The 14,832-nt window shown below is 46.3% G+C and overlaps 1 protein-coding gene across 1 annotated transcript in view; it reads left to right on the top strand.

Moving 5' to 3' along the window:
* PRKCH (protein kinase C eta) overlaps nucleotides 1-14,832 on the top strand; it is a 121,057-nt gene that overhangs the window by 68,042 nt on the left and 38,183 nt on the right. Inside the window, exon 10 of the mRNA XM_069018503.1 lies at nucleotides 1,293-1,447. Coding sequence (XP_068874604.1) covers nucleotides 1,293-1,447 — 155 coding nt within the window. The remainder of the gene's footprint in view (nucleotides 1-1,292; nucleotides 1,448-14,832) is intronic.

The raw sequence follows: 14,832 nt of genomic DNA, 5'->3' as shown, positions 1-14,832 counted from the left end.
GAGAAATGAGGGAATTTCTGGTTGTTTTTCTTCTGCTGTGTGCATCTCAAGATGTTAATACCAGTAGTCATTTCAAGCTGGCTGACTGCCAGAAAGTGGAGCATGACAATGCTTATCCTCTTAAACTTAGAGAGGGTTTAAAGGTAGCTTGTAGATAATTAACATCAGACCTGGGAAGGGGCTTGTGGGAAAGAAAGGCATGTATTACCATTAAAAGCCTGACTGGTCTCAGTGGAATTCTATGCCTGTTTTCCAATCTGCTTGTTCCTGATACTCAGAGAAAAACTGAAACAACAAATACTGAAAGTCCTGAAACAATTGCTAAAAGAAATTTTTGAACTAGACTGCAACAATTTCAGGGTTTATTTTTGTGCCAAATCTCTCTCTGTCCTTCCTCTCACAATCAAGTGAACACCTGTGAAAGCCCTACTCACTGTTGAGCACACAGCTTAAGCAAGTGCCTCCCTATCTGCAGGCTTTTGCAAAAGCCAGAACAAAGCCAAAAAAGAAACCTCAGAGACTAACAGCTGTGGTTAATGAACTGAACTTTATCAAACAGGTTCCTTTTCTGCTCAGCAGAAACTTTTGTTTATACTTCATCCTTATCAGTTCCTCTACTGCCCAGAGACCTCTGCAGAGGTCTCTGTGCAGGTTCTCTGCATAGAATCATTTCCTAATCAGAGGAAAGCTGGAACCTGAGGGCCCAAAAAACAGCTGCCATGCAAGTGTATGGCAGGAAATCCCATCCTGGAAAACAGCCCACACTCTCCAGAAATAATGTTGGGATATCCTCGAGACAGTGTTGTGGTGAAGCTGCATTCTGATTATGTATGTTGTGTTATGGAGCAGCTTTTCCCAGAGGTCTGAGGTGTTTACTAGGGAGTCAGTGATTTTTTGCAGATTTCTCTCGTGCCACTGAGCTCAGAGAGTACTGATGAAGGGCTATCATTCCCTGCTGATTCAGGCTGAGGGTAATTCAGGGAAACGTGATGGGAGTTGCTTAGCGATGAGAACATACTTACTGACATGCCCAATCCACATGTGAACAGGAATTCATTTCACAGCTGGGGTCATGACTTCTGGGAGGAGTGCAGGGCAAGGAGGTACTAACAGATCTTCCTAGTATTGACTTGATTTTCCCTGAAAAAAATCAGCCTTTCCCCCCCCCACACAGTCTCATGTTTACTTAATCTGTTTTTGTTTGAGAGATAATAGTTTTACTAAGACTTTTCTAAGCCTGGCCAAGGATGTGATTAATGCTGTTCATGTTTGTTGTGGTTGCCTGTGTGTAGGATCGCCTGTTCTTTGTGATGGAGTTTGTCAATGGTGGGGACTTGATGTTCCACATCCAGAAGTCGCGGCGCTTCGATGAAGATCGGGCCCGGTTCTACGCTGCAGAAATTATTTCAGCCCTCATGTTTCTCCATGAAAGAGGCATCATCTACCGGTGAGCTCTGCCTTCATTGCTTCCCTTTGTCTGAACCCCACAGCTGAGATGAGAGCTGGAATTCTGTGCTTGAATAAAGAAGTGTCACTTGCTGCCCACCAGGAACAAATTGTCAGCTGGGATAACAGTACCTCCACATTCCTTCTGCACATTGGTCAAGGTGCACCACTTTCCAGGAGGGGGTGAGATTTCTGGGCAGGCATTAAATTAAACCTTCCCAGATTTTCTGGGAGGTGAATGTAAGGATCTGTTGCTTTTTCCACAGTGTGCCATGTTATTTCAAGACTAATGCGTACTGGTCACACCAAAGCCTCTGCTTCCCTGTTTAAACCCTATCTATTTCACATACCTGTTCAGTGCCACTCATCTCAGCCACTAAAAGTCTTTTCATTCCTGCCATGGTCCTACAGCAGGAGTTCTTCCTTCCTGTCCATGTCTGGCATCTTTGTGTTTGGAACAGGACGGGAGCATCGTTGCCTCCGTGCGTCAGCCTCCGCTCCAAGTCTCAAGGCTGTTCTCAGGAAGCTGTTTCCCATACATAGTTCTCCTTTGTTATTTGTCATTTTTCTGTACTCACGGGGTCAGTTTGGTTATATTTTTTCCTTTCTGTGCTGCTGAACTGCTCCCCTGTCAGCTCAAGCATAAAGGCATAGAGCAGCCAGCATGGATCAGAGCCAGGCTGCTGTGCAGAACCGTCCCTGGCCAGCATGACCATTTGACCAGCATCCTCCCTTATGCCCCAGGGGCACAGCAAGGCCTCTTCTGGGATGGAGGAGGACAGCTGGAGCAGAGAGGTGTCATCACTGCCACAGTCTGGTTGTACAGAAAGGTTTCTTTCTGCCGTACTTCACAGAACACCTCTGGCATCCTTGTGCCCAGAGCACTGGGGAGGAGGAGCAGACAGTTGTTTTCTTTGGAATGCTGTTACCTGGAATCCAGCAGCAAAGCACGCATTTTTGAGCATGATCTGCTGTAGCCCTGCTCAGTCCCACTTGCAGCATGCCAGTACTGCAAAGAATAATGTCAGTTCTCTTTTGCTGCTTGGTTACAGTTGTACTGCTGGGATCCAGAGCTGGGTGCAGGATGGGACCAGTTCCAATCCCATCCAGCTCTGTTAGTGCCATTTCTGTGGGTTGGGTCAAACGCTGTCTGATTTGGGACTTGACATAGTTTAACTCAGGCAGTAGGGCATCCTCCCATGCCAGATAAACCCAGGTTTGAACTCACTAAAACCAGAACAGCTGAGGGCTGAAGTGGCCAAAGGGCTGGGGGCTGTGCGAGGGGCACTTTCTATCTGATAGTGAAATGGTAGGATCAGTCAAGCAAAGGCAGCTTCTCTGTCTCTTCCTACCTTGAGCTGCAGTAAGAAACAGATGGTCAGGTGAGGACAGAGAATAGTAAAATATTTTTAAGTATGAACTCACGTGACATATATGGCACAGTGAAATAGAGGAGTGTCATTTTGATATTCTCCATGTCCTGAGAGCCTGAAGATGACTAATGATATACCCCATGTATCAAACTCCTAAAGCACAGTGATTGTCTGTATGGAATAGCAAATCTCCTTACTCTACAGCTGGATTTCAGTCTAATTCTTCCCTTGTGAATAATGCCAGCCGCTGAGGAGAGACCCTGCCAGATAATTACACAAATGACATTACCCTTAAAATAGTGACATCCAGTAGTTATTGTCAATCATTCAGCAGCAAAACTGGGTCTGTGCATAATGTAATGCCATGTGCTTACAGCTTGTCCTGTCTGCCCCAGCCTGCTGCCTGTCACAGGGCAGGAGTAACTGATCCCTCTGGGTTTTGGCACTCCTCAAGTGCTGCTGTAATTCATGATAGAAACTGGAGAAGTAATTGAAAAGCTCCTCGAACAACTGCACAGGCTTTGATCTTGTTAAGAAACTGGTTAAGCTGTGGAGTCAGACAGCTTCAGCTGCATGGGGCAGATCTGCAGGGGGGTGACTTGGTTTCTTGTAATTAGTTGGGGTTCTGGAAGATGTAAGAGGAGAGAGCTGCTGGCTGGGGCTGTACTGAGCTGAGGTTGCTTCTGTGGGGTCACAAACACCAGGCTCTGGGAGAGTGTGCAGGATGGAATCACTGCACTTGTGTAAGAGAGTTTGGATCAGATCTTAGGATCAGAATGTGAGTGCTTGCTTAGGAAGCTGGGAGCAGGGGGCAGAGACACCAGAAATAGCCTGACCAGAAAGGGTTTTGCCACAAGCTCTTCAAGGTGTCTCTTCTTTCTGGATTTCAAGGGTGAGTGGAGGAAAAGAGTTCCTAGAATACTCTGGGTCATTTGTTTTTCTTCTGGGCTTGACTTAATAATGCTGTATTTTTCCTTGCTCCCTTCAAGATTAAGTAGTTCAGGAAAGAATCTGCATTTACCAGTGCAATGAGTGTTCTCCTGGTAAGTCAAGTTGCATTTGCCACAAGCACTGCCAAAAGCTGAGTTTTCTCTTCTTTGAAATGCCAGAGAGATTTGAGAGACAGCACTGAAAGTTCATCAGGAAGTAGCTGAAACTCGTCATTGTGGCCTGGGAGGATGGTGCTGGTGGCTGCTAAAATCAGCTGTTCACTGATTCCTTTTTCAGCCACACACAAGCAATTTGAAATAGCTGTAGTGCAGTATTTTTGCAATTGCTACTGTAAATCCCTGAGAATGGGGTTCCTGAGGCAGATGATTCATTTTGGTTATATGTGATTTTTAGTGTTAAAACTGGGGTTACAGCTGGATTGGTGCCCTCATGGGATGGTTTTCATGATTCAGCTGGAATTTTCAGTGAGTTTGCGCCTCATTTTGAGGAAACTCTTTTTTTGTTACTAAGCTGTGGCCAGAATAGGAATCCCATAAACATACATTGTATGTATTTGGGGCTCTTTAAAAGAGAGATTTCAGTTTCAAAAACCTTTATTTTTTTCTCTTCATTTGCAGCACTACAAAGGAGAGATAACTTTCTGGCCTTATCAAGGAAAGGTCTCTCTTGCCCTGAGCTGAGGTTTAGCTGTCAACTTAGCAGCACCTATTTATAGTTGCTTCCTGAAAAAAAACCCCCAGCAAGTACAGTGGGGTTCCTGATCCCATCATACAGGGGAATGCATCCAGACATGAAAACAATCTCTTTACATGTCACATCACAGTGTATTGTGCACCCCTGACCACAGAGGAGTAGGACAAGGACATACTTGGGATCAGCTCATGCTGGTTGTTGCCAGGAAAACATTAGGTAATAATCGTGGTTATTGTAAATAAAATCTTTGCTCACAGGGTGATATTTGTGCACTGCTGCTTTCACCAGGATTATTTCTAAAGGAAATTAATGTGCTGGGTTCTGTTGCAGATAGGTAGGTTGGTTTGTCATTTTTTCTAATGGCTGTATGTGCTGTTTTTCTTGAGGCAGCTTTTGCAGACTTTCACTTTACAGTTCAGCAGTTCCCAGGGTAGGGGAAGCATATTTTGGCTTCTGTGCATGCCAGAAACAAAACAAAGCAGTGTATCTGAGCAGAATTAGGCTGCACAGTGGCTTACTCAGTGTGAGGGAGCTGGTCCACTCACAGTCTGCTAAAATGCAGAGGGATAGTGGATGATTATAAGGGTTTATTTCAAAAGCAGGGCATTTCCTTCTGTGTAGCACTACTGTAAAAATGGCTGGTCTGCCCTGCTGCCCTCAAATTCAGACCTTGTTGTAGGCTGATGTACAGCTTTGGGAGTGGATGGATCCACGTGCCAAGGTCACCTACTTGTGTATTGAGGGCAAATGCGAATATTTCCTTAAATTTGGTTGTTGTGGGGTTGGATTTTTTTGGAGGAGGGGGCTTTGAGGTTTACAGTAAGATCTTTCTAAAGGCAACATAAAGCAGTCAGCCCAGCCTAGTGGTATGGCCTTAACTTTCAAGACAAACTTTTCTCTCTCTCTGCAAGTGTGTCTCGCCAGTAGGATGCCTGGGCTGAGAGGCTCACTCTTGAGAACACAGCTCCACTACCTGCAGAGGTGATACAGTGTGCAGGACACAGTGTCAGCTGTGCACCCTGTACTTTAGTGGTTTTGCCATCCTGAGGTGTGGAGTTGGACAACAAAGACACCTCCATGCCCCAGCTCACTGCTTGGCACAGCATAGAGGCAGATACATCCTTAAGGCTACCCGAGGTGTAGCATGAAGGTAATGTAGCTGACCAGAACCCAGAGGAGCTGAAAGGCTGGGGAGAAGGACTGGTTACTGGGTGTCTGAAGAACCTTGTTTTTATCCTGAGGGCTTGTGCTGCTGAGCTCATTCCAGTGCTTTTGTGACTTTCTAATGCAGCTGACCCGTCTGGAGATGTTGGGGGCCTGCTTGTGCCCTATCACACCTCTGGATGTGGGACGGTGTGCAAAGAATCCCTGTGCTCTGGTGCGTAGGTCCTGTGACTCAGTGGTGTTTAATAGGATGCATGGTCCCTTTGGAAGGCAAAAGATAATTACACACCCAGATAAAGAACATGGTCTGGCCTTGGGGCTGAACTCCAGCTCTTGGGGAAAATAAGATGAGCATATTAACAGGTAGTGTTTACTCCTCTGTGTGTTACCTGAGACAGTCTCCTTTGTGTGTGGGGTACTCCTTATGACAGGGAAAAACTTCATCCTCTGGGATCTGGACAGATTGCTGGATACTGGCCAGGTCTCTGAAATCATCACCTTTCCTTAGTGGAGGAGACCCATGAGGTCTGCATCTGTGTCTCATGACTGTTGGCTTTTATAGGGAATGGCCTCTTTGCAACAGGTTAATTCCCTGCCAATTCAGACAATGAGCCTGTGACACTTGAAGGAAGCTTTACATAAGGCTTTTATGGAGACCAGTTTTGCTGGAAAGACTCCTGCTAACTGAAACAACACTAAGGTTTCTTTCAGCAGAATCAATTAAAAATTACATGCTGAAAACAGAAGCTGAATGCCTTTCCTAATTACATACAGCCACTGTTAACAGAGAAACTTTTATTAGTGTGCTGTTTGCTTTTTCCATGGGTCAAGACAGTGTAGACACAGGATTCCTCATGTTCACTCTGTTGTTTTTAGTTGGTTTTTTTTTCCTGCCAACTGGTGATTTTGTTTATTCTCATCTGATGCCCTTTTTCACATCTTGAGCCAGATCTTGTTTCCCCTGAAGTCAAGAGGCTTTCCTCAGGGAGGTAAATGAGCAGTTGAACTGGATCTTTGACTGATAGAAGCAGTGCTCTGCAGGGCAAACTGGCTGGGTGGGGGCTATCCAGGGATTACTGATGGTTTGCTTAGGTGCTGTGCATAGCTTTGTTTTCTTGGCAAATAAAGATAAGCCTTTGGTTCAATGAGGTGTTTTTAAGCTTTTCTGAAAGAGAAAGACCTTATAGCAGCCTGGAGACCTGATAGCAGCCTTCTAGTATCTAAGAGGGGTCTACAAGAAGGCTGGAGAGATACTCTTTGCAAGCGTATGCAGTGATAAGACGTGGGGGAATGGCCTTAAGCTGAAGAAGGGTAGATTTAGATTGGATATTAGGAAGAAATTCTTTACTGTGAGGGTTCTGAGGCCCTGGCACAGGTTTCCCAGAAGCTGGGGATGCCCTATTCCTGCAAGTGTTCAAGGCCAGGTTGGACAGGGAGGGTGTCCTGCCTGTGGCGCTGGGGGTTGGAATGAGATTCTCTTTAAGGTCCCTTCCAACCCAACTGTTTTATTGTTCAGTGAAAGTTTTTGCTTGAATGTGCTACAGTTGATGCCTCTATAGGTAATCTTTGCTGATTTGATGTATTTTATGCCTCTCTTCCCCATGGATTCGGCTTTGTGGGCAGAGTTGTTGGCATCTGAGGAAAGGGTGGGAAACAGCTCAGCTAGTGCCAAAATGGGTGTGAGTCTCCATAGCCTCAGCTGTGGGATCTGCTTGCTGTCACTTCAAGAACTCTGTTGGGGAGAGTTCTGAGGCTCAGTGCTGTGTGGGATTGGGGCCCCGAAGACCAGAGAGGATATATGTAAGCAGAGCAAAATGAAGGATATGCTGTGTTCTGAGAGCAGCAGAAGGGATGAAATATAAGCTGATTATCTGGTGAATGAGTGAAGCAAATCAGCTAAAAGCTGCAAACTGGCACAGAACAGCATACCAGCAGTCCCATCCCTACAACAACTGCTTAGTGCAGAAGAGGAATTTTCATGCCGGAGTCTCTGGAAATGCTTCATTCAGCTTTAGAAAACATAAAGGGATGTCTCTGAGGGTCAGGAGTGTGGTGATGTCTGTGGCTATCTTATCTGCTAGTCAACAGCTCATGTAGACTGATTTTCCCTTCTTCGACATAGTTTTCCACTCAGATGTGGTTGTTGCATGCTTGTGAGATGGGCTCTTTTACAGCCTCTGGCATGCAGTGCTTAAAGGGTTGTTTCTCTGCACTTGATCAAATGGAAAGTGCAGAGAGAGAAAAACCCCAGCCTCTCACGTTTCCGTGTCATGTTTAATCAGTCAGAGTGCAGGACAGTTTAGTCCTGATTTACAGTTATGCTTACGAAGAGCAGTCCTGTTTTGAGATCCACATATCAGATCTCTGTGCCCCATTGACTCCACTGTATATTGTCTGTGAACTTTGGTGGAACTTTCCACATGACTAAGGACTACTGAATAGCCTACAGAAGTTGTTGGCTCTGCCCGTGTCTACTTTTCCTTTATGGTTATTTAAAGGGATTGATTTGAAACCTGCAAACCCTGCATATAATGAGTTTGTATAAATCATTAAAAATCCCAGCTCGAAGGGGCCTCAAGAGTTTGTGTAGTTCATCCACCTGCCCCAAGGCTGGAGAACCTTTACCTGAATGCAAGTCTCTCATACTTTTCCTCTTTTTTGGTGTAGCTGCTGCATTTGCATATAAAAACTTGTGAACTCTTACAGGCACAGACTCATTTAGTGAATGCTTACAATGAGAGCTCAGTGTTGTTTGAGAATTCTCGTGCTGGTGTAATAAAAATAAGTAGTACTGCTCATCTGTGGAGGGGATAAGTGATTAGATGTGAGTTCTGTTCTGGCATTCCTTTGTGACTAATACATCCCCATGGAGGAATTTCACAATTAAAGAGCATGCAGATACAATTAAGAAATAGCTATGTGTAACAATTACAGACAAGTTCGTAAAGAAAGGAGACTTAGAAACCAGAATTAGGCTCAATCTTTAAGTCCCAGAGCACCTGAGAATATTTAGATTAGAACTTTTGAAACTAAGAAACTTTTCTACAAAAATACTGGTTTTTCTGTCTTTCCTGCTCTCTTCATTCTATTTTAAAGGCATAAAGGTCATCAGAAGGAAAAAACATAAAAACTGAAATATATTTTATGTTACTTAAAATTTATTTTTAAAAACCGCCCCTAAATATTACTGCTCTGTTTTTAGCCAGAAGTGCTCATCTGACTTTTAACATGTTCCCTGATGCCAAGGGCATTCAGGTCTATGATTTCACAAATTTTGAAAACATTTGCTCTGAGATCTCTAAAATTGCCCAGCATTAATCCAGTAATTTTATTGATCTTTTTACCCATCTCAAAATGAGGAAGCTTTCAGTGTCACTCTCAGAGAACATGAGCCCTGGGTTGGCATTAGGGAGGCTGATATATATATAGCTGGGGAAAAGGTCTCTCTGTCAACCTTAATAAATGTTTTCTACAACTTTTTGGAAGAAGGATTATGCTGACAAAATGCTGTTGCATCTGCTCCTCTGACTTGCTGAAATGGAAGATTTCTTGCATCACAATGTGTTGCAGTGAGTGAAGTTGCTGTATTTGTAAGGGACACAGTGAGAGGCTCAGTGTTGAAATATTTGGCCTGCAGCGACAGCTGTAGTTATCCAGGGAGACTTTGGCTTACTCTTTTAGCAGGTTTTCTTTACTCTGTAGCAAGATTGGCACCTGATGTTTCCTTGGTCAGTAATCCCAATGTTTAGATCTTGTTCTTTATGCCAGGGACCAGGTGGGTTACTCTGCTTTTATGCAAGCAGAGGAATTTTGTAAAGCCACCCAGCAACTTTTGGTATCAGTGCTGCACCACTGTCACACCTTGTCTGTGGATTCCTGTTCAGAGCTGTCTGTGATGATACAGATATAAACTAAAAATAATAACACAGTGGAAAACTTCAACTATTACAGGGTAGTGCTGCAGTAATAACTGTTTTACAATTCAGAATTTCTGTGAGAGAGAATTCCCTCTTCTGCTAGTGGTAGCCTGGGTAGGATGGTGGGCACAGCTTTGTTTCTGCCCTCTGTGTGCCAGCTGAACTGGTGCTGGGGCTTGTCCTTAGCTGCTGGTGCAGGCCAGGATGCAGTTTGTGGGGCCCATTCCCATGGAGCAAGGGAAAAGCATTGCTCATCATTTGGCCTCTGAGTCACAGCACCTTTGCTGTTAATAGGATGGAGAACCTCCCCTTTTATGAGGCTGTGCCTAAGGGCACAATTTAATCTTGGAATTGTATTACCTGGTTATTGTTCCACTGAAGCAGTGGCAGTATTCCAGTTGACAACAATGGAAAGGGGAGCAAGCCTTCAAGTCTCAACCGTGTACAAATGTGATATATTCAAAACCACAGAGATCCTCCACGCTCTGAGCTGATTTTTTCTGAATCAATTAAAGTTTCACAAGCACGATTTATTATTAACATCCAGAGCCGCTTTCACAAATCTCTCGGCAGCGTGGTAGGGGAGTGCTCATGAATCAAGAAAATGACTTCCAAGTAGGAGAGGTTATTCACTAGCTAAATCCCTGATCCAGGCATACTGCCATGGCTAAGTCTACCCAGTAGGATGTGTGCATCCACATCTGAAGCATTTCTGATCTGAAGCATTTTTGTCATGGTGCCTGGCCAGGGTGGGTCATGCCACCTTTGGTTGTTGTGCTGGAAAAGGAAGGGGGATGGAGGAGGGGTTAAATTGGGAAAAGCAGGGTTAGCTGCACAAGGTAGCAGGGGGAAATTATGCCATGTGCAAACCTGTGTGGTAGCAGGGGCAGTAGGAGGTGTTCCCTTCAGACTCTCCAAGGACACTCCACTCAGCCAGCATGGGCTGTTGAAGCGAGGCTGCAGCGTGTCTCAGTGTCCAGACTCCGTGGCACTTGGACTAAGAGTCTGAGCTGGTGTGTGACATTTAGCAAGCAGGCTTTGGGTTTTCTCCTCCCTTCTCTGGATCTTGTTACGTTCCTTTTGCCATTTACCTGGGCATGAAAATGTAGCAGGGCCCCATGTCCTTGTTGGCTCATGTCTAAAAGCTGAATTAGGGTGCTTTGTATTTCTGTTTGTCAGTATCTCTCAACCATAAGTTGAGGAATTGTATACTTATCTGTGCTTTGGGGATTTTGACACAATCTTACCTATTTAATGTAATCTTTGACATTTCCTGCACCTTCTCTCTTTTTTTTTTCTTTTACTTGATAACTATTCCTCCTAGCTGGAGCTCCCCGTTCCAGTATTACTCATATCATTTCTCATATATTTTGAGCAGTAGCTTGAAACTTCGTGCCCAAACAGCAGCTTTACAGCCAGAATTTCTACCTTCAGACCCTGTTGAGCACAGAGGGAGAAAAAACCTTGGCAGCTGGCTCCTGCTTCTTGCTGCTCTGAGATAAAGGAGAAAGCCAAGGAGAAGCTGTAACTCCTGCCAGCTGGCCAAGCTCCCAAAGTAATAGTCCACCCACTGGGAAGGTCAGAAGGCAGCACTGCCCAGCCACTCTACCCTTGCAGCAGCACAGAGTGTGGAGACAGAGCTGGTCCTGCCGTTATTGCTCCTGCTGGGGTCTCTTTGGGGCCAGGGCCAACCCCCATGGCAGGGTGACAGCTCTTGTTGTCCTTTGTGCTGCTTGGGATGCAGCAAGCCAGGGAAGATTCAGGCAGTCAGCTCATGCCTCACACTACAGAGTTAATTTTGAAGTTGGGGTGGCTGATGGATGGCAGGTGATCTGCTGGTGGTAGGTTTGAGACAGGACTGGTATAACTCCTTCCTGAATTCATGTTTTTCTCCCCTATCCTTACACAAAGAGAAAATGCCCAAATAAGCCTTTGTGGCACCATATCTGTTAAATAAATAGCTTTTATCAGTGGCTGAGCCACTTGAAACATAGTTCCCTGTCTGCTTTCAAAAAAGGCAATACTAAACTGTGCTGCTTCTTGGAACTCATGAGCTTTTGGAAATGAGCCAGAGCAAAGGGAGAGCAGCTTTCAAACCCCTAAAGCCACAAGTCGTCTGTGGCTTGAGTGGGCTGAAGTTGGATTCATGAGGGGAAAGTCTCTATGTCACAGATCCCCCTGCACTCTTTTGATCTTGTGAAATTGCCCTACTCAAATTGGTGACTGCCCTGACAGGGATAGCCCTGGGGGAAAGACAGCTATTTGGTGTGATAAAATTAATGGGAAACTATCCTGCAGCCTGCCCTATTTACTGCCCCTCATCATCTCCACTCAGAGCTGCCTTGGAGTCCTTCAGGACTGACATTTTTCCCAGGCCACAGGACAGTCAGCAAAAGTTCCTGCCAGAGCTGTTGGATGCTGCTTCCCAGCATCAGCCAGTGGCATCTCTGGATCCCTGCTGGCCAGGAAGCAAGGCAGCAAATGCCAAATATTGCCAGTAAGCTGACATTGGAATGGGGACACGTGGAAGAGAGGGGATAGTCTTTGGAGGCCTGGCTATTGTCTCTGCATGAGTTAAATGTGGTATGGAGTATTGGCTATCTCACGTTCTGTTATGTCCAGGACAGGTTAATTGAAGTCACTGTTTGACTGCCTGAGAGCCTTCCCTACTTTCTCTTCACTTTCTTACAATCAGGCTCATGCTGAAATTCTCTATCTCTTCTCCAGGGAAGCTCCTAGTATTTCCAAGTCTTTGCTCTGCCTGTGTCTTCCTTGGGACCTTGCAGTGCTTTGGGGTAGTTCAGGTTGTTCTCCTGTTCCCTGGGGGACACAGTTAAAAGACAGCTGTCCTTCATAAGAGTTGGGTTGTAGAAATAAGCACGTCATTGCCATAAGATCCCTATTTCTCTGAAGCCCACAGTGAGTATGTAAGGATGTGTGGAGCCTCTGGGTGTAGCACAGGCACTGCTTGCTCCCAGGCTTTCTTTGGGCTGTGCTGGCACAGCCATGCACAGCGCTGGCCAAGTCAGTGTCTGTCCCAGCGCTGTTATGTAAGAAGGAATTTCAACATTAATTACCTGTCTTGGCTTTGAGTTTCATTCTGTCTCTCCAAACACCAGAATGAGTCTCAGAAGGTTCCATGTGGCTTCTGCAAACAAAACAAACAAACTTTATTTTACAGGCTCTGGGCTCTGCTGCTTTCTGCCAGGAGCATCCGCTCTTCTGGGACGTTTTCCCTTTGTTTCCCTGCTGCTGAGGAGGGACAGCAGGTTTTCTGGAGATGCTGCTGAGCATAGCTAACATGCTCAAGTATTTGAGCTGCAGGGAGGCTGGCACTTCCAGTCAGGCCGATTAAAAGGGAAAAATTAACATTTCCTTTTCTCTCAGCCACCTTCCTCTCTTCTGAAGGGCTGGGGGAGGGAGGGATGCCACCAGGGCTGTAGAGGCTGGCTGGGACAGAAGTGTGTGCTGGGCCAGAGGTATCTGTGTGGATCATGTTCTCCCTAATGGCTTTCCTCCCCCCCATCTGAAGTCATTAATGCTTGTTAAGCCAGGATGGAAACAAACCCAAACAACAACAGTCTACAAAATAATTCCGTCACTCCAGACTGGTTCTCTTTATTTCTGCAGTGAAGCAATTAGTCTCCTGTGATCCCATTTTTAGCCAGACTGGAAACAACCAGCTGGACAATAGTGAATTCCTCTCCTGGCAGAGCTGTCATTGGATCTGCTCCCTGATGGGAAAGGTGAGGTGAGTTCCCTTGCCTGTCTCTAGGGGAAGAATCTCCCTGCAGAAATTCCTGTGGGCCTTGCTGAAAGCCCTATTTTTGTGCGGCCTCTCCCAGTGAGTCACAGCCTCTGGCTCTCTGGCTACTCTGAGAGCTCTCAGTACCATGGGTTTTCTCCCAGCCCACTGCAGGGTTAACCCCTCTGTGGTTTTGCTCTCATGCGTGTACAGCCCATCCCACTCGCTGGCTGATGATGCCGACTGTGAGTGCCAGAAAGTCATGAAGTAACTTGTGGTTTATACCAACAACAGGCTGATGTAGGACTCGTGTGGAGGTGGGGTGAGACTTTTCCAGTCTCGCTCATCTGAGTGGTACTTGATCCTAGGAAAGGCTCAACTTGATCCTAGGAGTGGCTCAGCCCGTGTTAGGGGACAGTGCTGTGGAGCAGCAGAGTGTGACACAAGCAGGGTCTGGCAAAATTCGGGGTGTGTGATAGGGAAGAGAGGGTGAAGTCACTGAGACTGCCACCTGAACAGGCTGTGCAGAGTTGTGGATGCTCCATCCCTGGAAGTGTTCAAGGCCAGGCTGCGTGGGGCTTGGAGCAATCTGCTCTAGGGGAAGATGTCCCTGCCCATGGCAGGGGGGTTGGAACAAGATAATCTTTAGGGTCCCTCCCAATGCCAGCCATTCTGTGATTCTCTTCTATGATTCTCTGAATTCCTGTGTAGCACCACAGAGAGCTGTGGGGGCAGCTTGGCCAGAGCCACCCGGGAAGTGTCTCAGTTCCTGTAACTGCTTGAGTAACATGAATAAGGTGAAGTGCTGTCCTCTGCCCAGGGCAGAGCCTGCAGCTGTGCCACACACAGGGCCTTTCTCTTGCGTTTGAGGATTTTTTAGGGTGTGGAGAAGCACTGGATTCCCCCTCCATCACTGCAGCTCCCTGCAGGGCACCGCCTGCCAGGCATGCAGCACCTTCACTGCCCTGAAAAATGTGGATGATGGGACAGGGTATGAAAAGGCAAGTACAACTGGAGAGCACTGTGGCTGTGCTGCTGGAGGAGGAGGCTTAAATCACCAGAAAAAGGGATCTTGCTGTCTAGGTTCTAAAAAGCAGCCCCGATGCCACCTTAGCAGCTGGACAGCTAAACCCAGACACTTCCCTTTCAAGATCCAGGAAGGCTCTAAGCCCAAATCCATATTTTACCTTATACACATGAGGTAAAAGCCACAGGGTTTCTAGTCAGGTGCCAGGAAAAGCTGCAGCTGCCCAGAAAAGGGCAGCTGAGGACAGAGGGGAGCTCTGCTCACTTGACTGCTGGGATTAAGAGCAGTTCACCACGTCTTTGAGTCATGTGTCACCAACGACGCAGCTCTGACTCCTGTGGTATGAAGGTGCCGTGTGGGCACCGGAGCCGGTGGGCTGTGGAGTGCTTCTCCTTGAGATGGAAAGCCAGGGTGGAGAAACACTTGGCAAAGAAGTCTGCCAGGCAGGCTCATCTGGGAATGCGCGGGAAAAGTGTTTCTGCCTGATCCCTGCAGCTTGGATCAGCTCTGGGGCAG

The sequence above is a fragment of the Aphelocoma coerulescens genome, chromosome 5 (genome assembly GCF_041296385.1).
Source record: "Aphelocoma coerulescens isolate FSJ_1873_10779 chromosome 5, UR_Acoe_1.0, whole genome shotgun sequence".
NCBI lineage: Eukaryota > Metazoa > Chordata > Aves > Passeriformes > Corvidae > Aphelocoma > Aphelocoma coerulescens.
The sequence above is the reverse complement of the archived record's forward strand: the minus strand, read 5'-3'. Positions and strand labels throughout refer to the sequence as shown.